Below are 13,587 nucleotides of genomic sequence, written 5' to 3' on the forward strand. Positions count from 1 at the left end.
TCGTAGGACACGTAGTGTTTGGCGAATCATTTTCGTTGCAGATGTATGCCGGTTTCAGTCTATCCAGCGATACAACTGTCTCTCGATTCGGTAGCTGTATCTTGAAGAATTTTTCGTGTCTCTGTAGCACAGGATACGGTCCATCGTAGGGTGGTGTCAGCGGCGCTCGAACGGTATCGTTCCTCACAAAGACGTGTGTGCACGTACCGAGGTCCTTATGTTTGAAGGGACTGGCTGATGTTCTCGCGGTAGTGCACGAAGGTGAGAGTGACGTCATCGTTTGTGTGAGGCAGCGTACGTAATCTTCGTCCGACATGTTAATTGTAGTAGTCGGCGCGAAGAAATCCGATGGCACACGTAGCGTAGAACCGTAGGTCATTAGCGCGGGACTTAGGTTGTTGTCTTCACGCAGCGCTGTTCGGAGGCCAAGTAGTACGGTGGGAAGTTCGTCACTCCAGTTGGTAGTTGCGCCTCTAGCCATTAACGCAGCTTTTAGCGTACGATGCCAGCGCTCTATTTGACCGTTTGACTGCGGATGGTATGCAGTTGTACGTATGCGTGTAATGCCGAGTTTCTTCATTAGCGCGCTGAACAACGACGATTCAAACTGCCTGCCTTGATCGGTTGATATACGTAGTGGGCAGCCGAATCTCGCAATCCAGTTTTCATACAGCGCTTTTGCGACGATCTCAGCTGTTATTTCGCGCACTGGTACAGCTTCTGGCCACTTTGTAAATCTGTCCATGATCGTAACACAATATCGATAATCGTAAGATAGTCGAAGTGGGCCGACTATATCGATATGTATGTGTTCGAAGCGTTGAGATGGCGGGAAACTTCCTAGCGGCGTGACGACGTGACGATGTACTTTTGCTCGCTGACAGCCGACGCAGTTTCTTGTCCACGTTGTTACGTCTTTGTTCATGGATGACCAGAAGAACTTCGATGTCACTTGCTTCCTAGTCGCCTTGATACCAGAGTGGCAGAGATCATGTTGCGCTTTGAATGCAGCAAAACGATGTGCCGGTGGTAAGTATGGGCGAAGCGTGGACGTTGACATCTCGCACGTGATTGGTCGTTGCGTGCCAGGCAAAGTAACTGAGATGAATTTTAAATTCGGCTGCAGCTTCAATTGTTTCAGCTCATCGTCTTGATCTTGATCACGTGATAACTTGTCGTAGTCGATGTTTGACGGGCATTGTATTTCGTCAATACGAGATAAGGCGTCAGCGACTGAGTTTTCTTCTCCCTTTACGTACACGATGTTCTTGACGAATTGACTGATAAAGTGGAGTTGTCGCTCACGTCGCTGAGTGTCGCTGCTACTTTGCGGCCTTGAGAGCGCATAGGACAGCGGTTTGTGATCAGTGTAGACGGTGACGTCACAGCCTTCGATGAGTCTTCGAAAATGTTTCACAGCCGCGTAGATCGCTAGTAGTTCGCGATCATACGTGCTGTATCGTGATTGCGTAGCACTCAATGTTTTGGAAAAGAATGCTAGCGGTTTCCAGGCTGCGTTGTCACGTTGTTGTAGCACCGCTCCAATGCCGTGGTCAGAAGCGTCCGTCATGATGCAAAGTGGGGTGCCGGCGATAGGGTGCGATAGTGTTGCACATTCCAGTATGCTTTGGCGGCATTTTTGAAATGCTTGTTCGGCGGCCGGCGTCCACGTGATAGGCGTTTTGTCATTCTTTTTCCCATTGTGCAGATATTTGTTGAGTTCACTTTGCATGTCGGCTTGATTTGGTAAACAATCTCTGTAGAAGTTCAGCATGCCCAGGAAACGACGAAGCTCGATGATAGTTTTCGGTTGAGGATAACTGGATATGACTTTTATCCGTTCTTCGGTTGGTTTTATGCCGTCCGCTGTTACTTCATAGCCGAGAAAATTGATTTTCGCCTGTGCAAATTCACATTTGTTTACGTTGAGTGATACGCCGTATTTGTTCAAGCGGTCAAGAACTCGATGCAGTAATTCCTTGTGTTCTTGTTCGTTATCTGAGTACAACAAGATATCGTCGATGTATGAAAAACATCCCTCGATGCCGCGCAGAACCTCGTGCATGAATCGTTGGAAAGTTTGACTAGCGTTACGTAGGCCAAACGGCATGCAGGTGAATTCAAACAACCCGAAGGGTGTGATGATTGCCGTTTTCTGAGCGTCTTCTTTGTTTATTGGTATTTTGTAGTAGGCCATTTTCATGTCGAGTTTTGAAAAGATCTTCTTATTGTGTAGTTGATAGGTGAAGTCTTGTATGCGCGGAATCGGGTATTTATCTGGTAGCGTGACTGAATTTAGACGTTTCCACTTCTGACTCTCGTCGTGTACGGACGTGTCGCTCTGCGCTCGCCCGTTTACGACTTTTGTCTTTGTTACGCCCGACGTAACGCTCACCGTAGTCGCTCTGCCGACTACAAATATATCAATCTAAAGCTGCTTTTTTCAAAGCGGCGGACGATTATCCTGTTTCTAAAACGTTTGTGTCAAGTAAATTCAGTTGACCCCTTCTGGGTAAAAGCCACAGTTTCGTGGTTCTCGGTTGAAACCATACGGTGCCAACGAAGCCGAGAGGGTGTTGACCCAATCACACCCGCCGAACCCCTTCAGGGCAAGGCAGTCAATTGGACGGGAGCTCGGATTTCGGCCTTGGGGGATCTCCTAGTCGTGCCTTGCATCTGGTTTGCTTTCACAGCTACACACCTGGTGTCGGTTGGGTATCTCTATACCCTTCGCACTAGACTGGCTAGGGCCCGTTCGCACAATAAGACTGGCGAACGGTTTACAAGCTTAGGGCTCACCAATAGGTACTCACCTCCCTGCCTATACCCGGCAGGGAGGGTTACACATCCCCGGGCCCATCCACCCGGGGAGATAGGAAATAGGTCTTAGGTTTTTATAATTAGGCCCCCATCTCTTTTAGCTCGGTAGCCCTCTTCCCTCACGGGAAAATGACTACCGAAGTCTATAAATTCTTCTTCGAGGTCCTCCTCAAGGACCAAGACATTGTCGCCAAATATGGCGACATGATCAACAACCTTGATATCAAGGACCCGCGCCTAGCGCGCTATTGTATTATCACCGATAACGGCTCAACAAAGGAGGCCGGCGCAGCTGTGTCGCGCCCCATTGTTGAGCCTATAATCGTCTCTTCGGGGAAAACCACCGCATTAGCGGAAACGGTAATCCCCAATACAATGGTCGATGCCCAGCTGCACTCGACCATTGTTCCTAATCCCATTGTCTCACAGACAATGGAAATAACTCAGGCGAGTGCACCTGCGTCAAACGTCGACGCCGAATGCATGGACACCTCGTCCTCCCGCTCTGCCTCACCCGTCCCAGAGGATGCTCAACCCTCCGAGCCCTCTGACTCCTCTTCCTCCGACGACGACTTCACCGTCGTTCAGGGAGGTAAGAGGAAAAAGAACAAAAACAACGACAAGGCGCGCAAGACCATCGCCCTTGTCGCATCTCCTCTCCCTAGCCCGCCCGCTGTGTCTACAGCATCCCCCGCCCCGTCACCCTCGACCTCGCAGGTCGCTTCCTCCCAAGGTGCCGCTAAGCCCAAAAGCGCACCAAAAAACAAACCTCCGCCGCCTGTATACTTACAGGACAAGGCAAAATGGACCGAAGTGTCCAAGCTGTGTGTTGATCGTAAGATCAACTACAGATCGGCCTCCAATACCGGCAACGGTATAAAAATCGTCCTCCCTACGTCAGACGACTATAGGGAGATAACTAAAGCGCTAAGAGCGAGGAACATTTCGTTCCACACATACTCCCTCCCCGAGGAAAAACCTCTCCGGGTCGTCATTACCCGTATTCCGAAGGAAATCCCTTCGGATGACATTTTAAGTGACCTTAAGTCACAAAACATCCCTGCGACGCAAGTCCATAGGATGCACCGCGCCCGCAGCGGCCACGCCTTCGACATGGTGCTCGTAGTATGCGAGCCGTGTCCTTCTAAAATCCACCCGATTTTTAACATCAAATCGGTATGTAATCTAACCGGCATCTCAATCGAGAAGCCAAATAGATCTGGCATTGTATCCCAATGCCACCGTTGCCAACTGTGGGGTCACTCACAGCGCAACTGTTTCGCCCAGCCTAGGTGCGTGAAATGCCTAGGCCAACACGGCACCTCCGACTGCCCGCGACCCAAGGACCGCACTCTGTGCACCGAGCCTCCGAGCTGTGTACTCTGCGGCGCCTCAGGTCATCCCGCCAACTACCGCGGCTGCCCAAAGGCCCCAAAAACGTCTCCCAAGCTGGCCAAGCGTGCAAACGCCCGCCAGCTAAGGGAAAGCCCATCAGCGAGGCTACCTACCGCTCAACTTCCCGAGCGTCTCAGCCCACAACGGCCCTCCCCATGGAACCCTCTCAACCATCAGAGAGCCTTTCCAACCCCGAGGCCAACTCAGCACCAGCCAACTCCCGCCCCGGTGAATAATCAAACCGCGGCGCCCGCGAGCTTACCTCGCGTCCCTCCCGTCCTTCCCTCCGCGCCCTCCGCGCCCTCCGCGGCTCCTATAGCCGCCAAGCCCGCGCAAGCGCAAGCGATCGCGCCCTCTTCTAGCCCAGTATCAGCGCTCAGTTCTATGAACGTTATACTGAGCACGTTCAGTGTATTCACGAGCGACAGAGCTCAACAACTTTCGAGGGAGATAGTCGCCAGCAATGGCGACCTTATCAAACTCTACTCCGTTATGCAGGAGTATTCAGACGTCGCCCAGGCAGTTCAAAACCTGCCTCACTTTAGGAAATAGAAATGGATAATACATCCAAAATTAAACCCCATTCCCTTAGGCTTGGCTATTATAATGCCAACGGTATTCTCGGCCAACGCGACGAGATTTCCGCCTTCCTACAATCCCATAAGATAGACATTCTTCTCGTACAAGAGACCTTCCTAAAGCCGCGTGTACGCGGCCCTAATATAGCTAACTATAAGTTAATTAGAAATGACAGGATCACACGCCACAAAGGCGGCACGCTTATCTATTATAAAAGATCGCTACATTGTGTAGAGATCACTCCCCCCGACTTAAGCTGCATTGAAGCCTCAATCTGTCGACTAGCCATGTCCCAGCACCAGTCGATCACTCTCGTATCGGCCTACTGCCCTCCCACGTCCTCATCCTTTCAGTCCTACGACCCGATCCTTTTCACGAACGATCTCAGAGCCTTACTAGGCCTGAGCGACTCTGTAATAATAGCAGGCGATCTAAACGCCAAACATCCCGCCTGGAATAGCAACACTACTTCTCCAAGAGGCAGGTTGCTATTCAATCAGTGTGAATCCCTCAACTTCGATGTCATCGCTCCGATGCATCCCACTCACTTTCCTAATATAGTCGACCACCTTCCCGACGTTCTCGATGTTGCGCTCCTCAAGAACGTAAACTTACGTTTACATTCGATCGAGGTACTACACGAGCTCACCTCCGACCACAGACCGGTTCTTGTGGAACTAGCCTCGCGCTCAGGCCCACTCGACCCGGATCGCCCTCCTCCCACCCAGATTGTCACGGACTGGAGAATGCTAAGCGAAAGCTTAAAATCCTCCTCCGCCCAGTTAGAATCAATTCCCGATGAAATCAACTCAGTCGCTGACATGACGGGCGCGATCGGCTCGTTCACCGAGCACGTACAATCCACCGTGGACAAGTGTTCACGTAGAGTTGAAGCGACGAGCTTTCATCGCTTCAAGCTCCCGGATGACGTGCGTGCTATGGTGACCGAGAAGAACGCGGCTGTCCGTGCCTACAGTACTTTTCCCTGCGACGCTAACAAGTCTCACATGCGTAACTTACAGCGTGCTGTAAAGGAACGCCTTGCTGAGATGCGTCAAACGCGCTGGGACAAGACGCTGAGCGAACTCGAGCCGACTCATCAAGCCTTCTGGCAGCTTCAAAGGAAACTCAAATCCGATGAAGTAGCTTCCACCCCGCCGATCAAACGCCCCGACAATTCCCTCGCCTTCGAGGACGATGAAAAAGCGGAATGTCTGGCCGACAGCCTCGAGGCTCAATGCTCGCCTAGTACCCAACCGGTCGACCCGGCTCACCTACTAAAGGTCGAAGCCGAGGTCGAGCGCAGATCCTCCCTACCACCGCAAGAAGACCCCGACGATCCCTTGCCTCCCGTCACTCCAGACGAAGTGGCAGAGATCATCAAACGTCTCAAACCCCGTAAAGCTCCGGGCCCAGATAGAATAACCAATAAAGTTTTCAAAATCCTACCCGCTTCCCTCGTAATGCTCATGACCGCGATCTTCAATTGCGCCATGACCCATAACCTGTTCCCACAGGCATGGAAAGAGGCAACCGTAATCGGTATTCCCAAACCCGGTAAACCAAAATCAGACCCGTCCAGCTATCGCCCTATCAGTTTACTCAATGTGTTCGGCAAGATCTACGAGATACTTATCTATAAGCGTCTCAAAGATTACGTCGAAGCAAAGAGTCTTATTCCATTAGAACAGTTTGGTTTTCGAACCCATCACTCTTGTGTCCAACAAGTCCACCGCATCGTGGAAGGTGTGAGCCACGGATTCCAACGTGGCCAACTCACCGGTACGATTCTCTTCGATATAGCAAAGGCATTCGACAAAGTCTGGCACAAAGGCTTGATTTACAAGCTTTACCAACTCGGTGTCCCAGACCGTCTCGTCGTCATCTTACGAGACTTTTTGTCGAATCGCACCTTTCGCTATCGCATTGACGGCACTCTTTCTTCGGCCCACCCTATAAAAGCTGGCGTCCCACAAGGCTCGGTACTCTCCCCCATCCTCTTCACGCTATACACTAGCGATATTCCTAAGAACAAGCATGTTCAATTAGCCCTATTCGCCGACGACACGGCAATCTACTGCTCAGGCCGCAGCCCAGCCGCCATAGTGAGACATCTCCAAGCCTATTGCAACACCCTAGGTGTCTGGACTAGGCTATGGAGAATCGAACTCCACCCCGACAAAAGCCAGGCCATACTCTTTTCGAGCCCTCGCCGTAGGCTCCCTCCCGCGCCCCCGTCAGTCACCATGTTTGGTAGGCCGATTCCTTGGAAGGAGCATGCCAAATATCTAGGTGTAATCTTAGACCAGCGCCTCTCATTCGCCGAGCACATACGTAAGGTGCGCTCTAGAGCAGCCTTTGTGTACGGCAGATTGCACTTCTTGCTCAATTCAAAGAGCAAATTATCTCTTAAATGCAAGTTACGCCTCTACGTATCGTGCATACGCCCCGTCATGACGTATGCTTGCCCTGTGTTCGCACAGGCAAGCCATCGCCGCCTTCACAGAATGCAGGCCCTTCAAAACCGTGCTTTACGGAAAATCACAGGAGCTCCCTATTATGTTCGAAATGAGATTCTTCATCTCGACTTAAAAATCCCCACCATCCGCCAGTATATGAAGCGTGCCGCCATACGGTACTTCGAACGCGCTGAGAAACACGATAACTCACTTATCGTGTCAGCCAGTAATTACACTCCCTCCCGCATCAGTAGGATTCGCCGCCCTAGGCATGCCCTTCTAGAACCTGACGATGAGATAACTGTCCTCCAAGAGAGTAGTAAACTCACTAGCACCCTACACAAATACAAACCGCGTTCGTACAAACCTCGCCGCCGAGGTCCGCCGCGACGTCCCGATCTCTGTCCTCCCGACCCTTGCTCATCGAGCCAGCCCGCGAGCTGAGCCAGTAGCTTTAAATTCCCCATTTAATAATAATGATCATATGATCCAGCCTGTCCCTTTGCTGCCTCCCCAGCGACGCCCTAAGCCGAGGTCCGACCCCACAGGGGGTACCCTTAGCGCAGTCGCTTAGTTTATAAGTTGTTTTACGCCCCTGGCTGGAGGCCTTAAAATCTAGGCATCCACAGGGAAAAGTCCGGTTAAGCAGTACACGGCCTCCTAGGCTGAACTGCGAGATGCCATACCAAAAAAAAAAAAAAAAAAAGAATTTAGACGTCTGTAGTCGCCGCACACTCGTAGACTGCCATCTTTCTTCTTTACCACATGGAGTGGGCTGGCCCACGGGCTCTTGGAAGGTTGACATATGCCCATTTCCATCATGCGTTCGAATTCGTCCTTAGCCGCTTTGTATTTGTCGGGCGGCAGGGGGCGAGCACGGGCGAAGACAGGTTGTCCCGTAGTCTCGATGTGATGCACGACGTTGTGTTTAGCGGGCGTTTTCAAGGACATAGGTCGCAGTAGATCTGGATATTGCTTGAGTATGTCTTGATATGTCTGCTTGTTGCTAAGTACGTAAACGGCTTGTTGCATCGACGAGATTTCTACGGCGTTTATCGATAGTTGTGTCACCTTGTCGATTAGCTTCTTTTGATGCAAGTCGACGAGGAGTTTGAAGTGGCGAAGGAAGTCAGCTCCGAGTATCGATGTTTTGACATCTGCGACTACAAATGACCAGCGAAATCGTCTTCTGAGGCCTAGGTCGATTTGTAGATCTTTCTCGCCGTAGGTATTGATTGGTGAACTGTTCGCGGCGTATAGTTTGTATGATGTTGGCGAACATTTCTTCTTATGTATTGGGGTGGCGGCTAGGACGGAGATATCCGCACCGGTGTCAACGAGGAAACGGTGATTCGTGTTGCGATCGAAGACACATAGGCGGTTACTTGTCGTAGTTACACCGACGTCCGCCACGGTCGGTGCCTCTTCTAGTTTTCCGACTTCTTTTGATTTCGCCTAGCGCACGGTGACACGCAGCGTCTTGCCTGATCTCCAAATCGGTAGTGGTAGTAACATACTCGATTGGGATCGTGTTGATGCCTTGCAGTGGACTTTGATCTTGAGCGGGAACGCTGATAACGGCGATGGTTTGGTCTTCCACGGCTACGAAGTTCGGAGATCTCGAGTGTCAGATTCTCGAGTTGTTTTGAGAGAACTTGTATCTGCGCGGACATGATTTTCTGGTTTACTGCCGCAGAATCTGGTTGAGATGAAGAGACAGCTGCGATATTTGCCGACTCGGAATATTCCATCATCTTGTCTGCCATTGCCGCGAGCATATCGAGTGATGAATCTGTGTTCACAGACAGCACAACTCGCATTTGCGGCGGAAGGTGGTTCATCCACTCAATCTTGATGCCATCTTCGGTGATCATGTTGCCGCCGAGTTCGCGCATACGTCGTAGCAACTGAGACGGTTTTTGGTTGCCAAGTTCCAATCCGCTGATGAGGTTCTTAAAGTTTTTCACCTCGGACTGCTCGTACACGGAGAGAAGGCGTTGTTTGATGGCCTCGTACTTCTTAGTTTCTGGCGGCTTGATCACGATGTCTGTGACATGTTGAAGGTCGGTCGGTTGTAGTTGGCCCAGGACGTAACGATATTTGTTTTCGTCACTGGTCTTCTGCGGCTCGACGACGGCTTCGAATTGAATGAACCACATGCGAGGATATTCACGCCAGAAGGGAAGGAGACGCGACTGCACGGAGACGACAGCGAGTTCTGTAGGCTCGCTAACTTCTTGCTTGTGTTCCATCATTTTTCTCTCGGGGTCACCAAAATGTAGCAGCAATGCAGGTAAAGTTGATAAATAAAACAGCAATGATGGTGTAAAGTAGAAGAGTATAGTATATCGTATATTTTGTAAATACAGAACGAGCTTAAGTCTAAAATAACAGGGGCCGAAGTAGTGTTAACGCTCAAGCGAGAGCGTCGCGCGATTGTCCAATAAGAACGCTCTGATAAGACTCTGTGGGTACCTAAAAGAAACGAGACAGATGCGCGCGCGAGCGAGATAGCACGAACGTAAATATAACGCGTTCGGCGCGAGCGGTCTTCAATCCCATGTTGTGGGTGGTGTAGCGAAGCGTACCTCACACGACGTTAGTTAGTCCCTACGATTATTTTACAAGGAATCAAAGCAAAAATGATCTCATTGATAGTCGGATAGAAAATCTAAGCAAAGATTTGAAAACTCCACAAAATCCTGGGAGGAATGAATGATTTTTGATTAACTCTAATGAAAGCGCACAAAACCAAAAAATCTTTTTAGTGAGATGAAGATCATTTTGGAAAAACTTGTGCCCTTGAAAGTTCCTAAAGATGAACAATAATTGCTTTTATTTCGTTGGTTTCTTTACATTTATTCCAAAAACTAAAGATTTAATAAAATATAAGTACTTAGGTACATAAAAGAGTAGACAGTTTAGCATAATAATTATCTGGTTTTCTTTTTGCTGTAGGTACGATAATTTTCCTATAAGATAGTGCTTCTTGAAAATTTATTAAGAAAATCGACCACGAAAAATATCCTTTAATGTTGATGATTTAGAATAGGTATTATTTATCAGCTAGTACCTAAGTACCTATAAAACTTACCTCCTTGTATCGTTGGGATGTAAATTAGGTACCTAAGTTGCATGGTGTTGCATACTCATGAGTTTAGAGATGAATCAGCTCCGGCACTAGTCCTATTGACGTCAAAAATTGTCTCTCTCTCTGTTTTGAAGATCACAGCCTGGAACATGCCTGTGACCTTGTTTGCCATGGCCTACTAGAACATAGTGTCACGGGTTTGAATTGATTTACTTACAATTTGTTATACTTTTTGAACAAATATAGAAAACTAACGATGCGTACTTTGGTCAATAACAAGTAAACAAGTTCTTTGTTATAGAATTAAGAAGATAAAGTACCTAAGTAGGTATCCATTTTTTTGCTGCTGCAGTAAATATAAGTACCTAACTACCTAGTAAGTTCTAGGTACGTATAATCCTATCATAACGACTTGTTTTGAATTTTCCGTAACCCATTTTTGTCTGTCTGTCATGTCTTTCATATCTTCATGTCTTTAATGTCTTCTTTCTGTGTTTCAAGTCTGTCTTTGGGCGATGTTACAAGAAGTGTTACCTGCTATATAATCACGGACCAGTATAATTAGTCGTCTGTGACTACAATAATACAGATGCTTCGAGCTTGCCTATACAAAACTAACTAAAAACGGAGGAGGTTGTCAACTCGTTTGGGGACAATTTTTCAGGTTTTTATTTAAATTAGGAACTATTTAGGTGTTGTTGACAACGTGACCTCTGTTTGTATGTTATCAGGTTTTTCTATGTGTTTAATGATAATGATGATACTAATGATTCTTTTGATATTTGAGAGTATAAGGTCGAGCCATACCTGCTTAGGTTGTACTACTACAGTTAAGCATTTGTTGCGCTAGACCAGTGGTTCTTAACCTTTTTGTCATGAGGGACCACTTTACCAAAAGTTTGGCTTGCCGGGGACCACCCCATTGGTTTGCCTAAATTGAGGGTTCTTTGATAAAGAATACAAGCACACTTTATAATTAGCACTCATTTCTTTATTGTTTATCAAAAAAACTAAAAGCTACAGTTTTTAATGTAATGAGATATTTGTGACTGCATTCTCTTTACTAACTTCTGAATTCTCGGAACAGTAACTTACAAATGCGCGAGCGAAGCGAGCGCGAAATTTTTTGACAAATGTAAAAACGAGGGCACATAGTTTCTGAATACGCGAGCGAAGCGAGCGGGAAATTTTGATAATTTTTTAAGACTCAGAACCAAAATTACGTAAAAGGGCTACATTTCAAACCTTAATTTTTTTTCTGTTGGTCAAGTGAGATGGATAGCAACGTCGCGAAGCAAAGCTTCGCGGACCACTTGGAATGCCTCCAGGGACCACCAGTGATCCGCGGACCACCGGTTAAGAACCACTGCGCTAGACGCTGCCTATCACCACTTCGAATCTCTGAATTATATAAATCTATGCGATGTATGTGCCTACATAATCGATAAAGATTTTCAGGTCTCGGACCCTGAAGTTAAATGAAGAGCATGAAATACTTTTTACAATAAATGAAAACCGATGGGTGGCAAATTAAACACAGCAAAATTTGAGACACCTATCTTTAGTTCTAATTTTTGGGCATGTCTTCAAGTTTGTGTCTATGCTCCTAGTCAAACACGAATCCAAATACGCGACATAGTCGTTTGCTGGCAGCTAGTATTTTACCAGTCATGCTAGCAATTCCAGGCATCCTTCTCCATGTGAGAGGAGGCCTGTGCCCAGCAGTGGGACGATAAAAAGGCTGTAACAGCTAGCAATTTCCAGAATTACACTCATTTTCTATAGAATTATTTCATCAGATTCTTATTCTGACGCTCATATCATACCTAAGCTAGGACCACAAACTACATACTTAGCTTATTTACCAACCAATGTCACAGCCTTTTCACATTGCCGGATTTTCCGAGCGTCATCGCCCGATTCGTACGGTTGGCGGCATCAAATTGACAACTACCGGACCAAAAATTACGGCCACAAACACCTAAAACTACATATATTTTTTGCTTTTTAGTGTTTTTAGAAGTCTTATTTTTTGTTATATTTTTTTATTTTTAGCTTTTCAGTAGGTATTTCTTCTTCACTTACTGGTTTATAATATTATCAGTCATACATCCGAAAGTATCATCAGATCCTAGACCGGTGACAATCGAACCATTTGGGGAGTACCTAGTATATTTAATAATAGCCGTTTTCCCGCGGTTTCACCTGCGTCCCGTGGGAGCTACTGCCCGCACCGGAATAAAATATAGCCTATGTTACTTACAGATAATATAGCTTTCTAATGGTGAAAGAATATTTAAAATCGGTCCAGTAGTTTTTGAGTTTATCCATTACAACCAAACAAACAAAGTTCAACAATTATATTTTATTTAATTAAACGACCGAGATATGAGTGACTCGCCCTCGCTTAGTTACCAAACATTAAAAAAATACAAACATCCGAATTGAGAACTTTTTGGGAACTCGGTTTAAAACATCAAAACAAACAAAAGCTCCGCAAACTACGATTTTTTTACTTGTTTTTTATTTTTTTGAAGCAGTCGTTATTTTTTCGTTCAAAGAGCTCAAATTATATCGTAAGGTTAAGGAACGCTTGGCTCGATCGGTCCGGGGATGGGTAAAACCATCTTGTCATAAAGAGTTCTTCCGTGTTTCGGATGACACGATAAACTGAAGGTCCCGGCTGACATTGAACATTTCTTGCGGTTGTTACGGGCAGAAACCAGAAAGCCAGAAAGCCTGATAACCACTAACAAAATTACCAAGGTAACGGGGTTGAGGTCTGATACGTAGTTGCTCCTTGTAAGGTACTGGTACGCAACTGCATTCGGTTAGACAGGAAGCCGACCCCGGCTCGGGAGATGATGAAACAGTTTTCTTTTTAAAACACAAAACAAACAACAGAGTAGATAATCGCTGAACATATTTAAATTAAAAAAATACGAATTGAAAACCTCCTCCTTTCTTGGAAGCCGATTATTAAAAAAAAATGAAAATTGTAGCGAATACAGACACGGAATAATGAATTGTTTCTTCAAACATGAGCGGCAGAATAAACATTGGTCGTGGGTTGTAAAATAGTAAATATATGAATTGCGATAAGGAAAGAGTCAATCTCAAACAATATTCACGGTTTTGATTGTATGCCATATATAATGGAATGTAAATTGGTAAAAAGAGGTGCTGTTTTATTTGTAAGTTAAATGATAGATATGTACCTACATGTAAATCTGTCTAGTTTAC

At 46.9% G+C, this 13,587-nt stretch overlaps 1 protein-coding gene across 1 annotated transcript; it reads right to left on the reverse strand.

Moving 5' to 3' along the window:
• Positions 1 to 8,674: 8,674 nt before the first annotated feature.
• LOC124638917 lies at positions 8,675 to 9,852 on the reverse strand. The gene has a single exon (XM_047176071.1). The coding sequence runs from the start codon at positions 9,506 to 9,508 to the stop codon at positions 8,681 to 8,683; it is 828 nt and encodes a 275-aa protein (XP_047032027.1). The 5' UTR covers positions 9,509 to 9,852; the 3' UTR covers positions 8,675 to 8,680.
• Positions 9,853 to 13,587: the final 3,735 nt, after the last annotated feature.

Source organism: Helicoverpa zea, chromosome 18 (genome assembly GCF_022581195.2).
Source record: "Helicoverpa zea isolate HzStark_Cry1AcR chromosome 18, ilHelZeax1.1, whole genome shotgun sequence".
NCBI classification, from domain to species: Eukaryota; Metazoa; Arthropoda; class Insecta; order Lepidoptera; family Noctuidae; genus Helicoverpa; species Helicoverpa zea.

Bases quoted from the DNA above. Each gene is read 5' to 3' on its own strand.
- LOC124638917 (XM_047176071.1), bottom strand. From the start codon at position 9,508: ATGATGGAACACAAGCAAGAAGTTAGCGAGCCTACAGAACTCGCTGTC.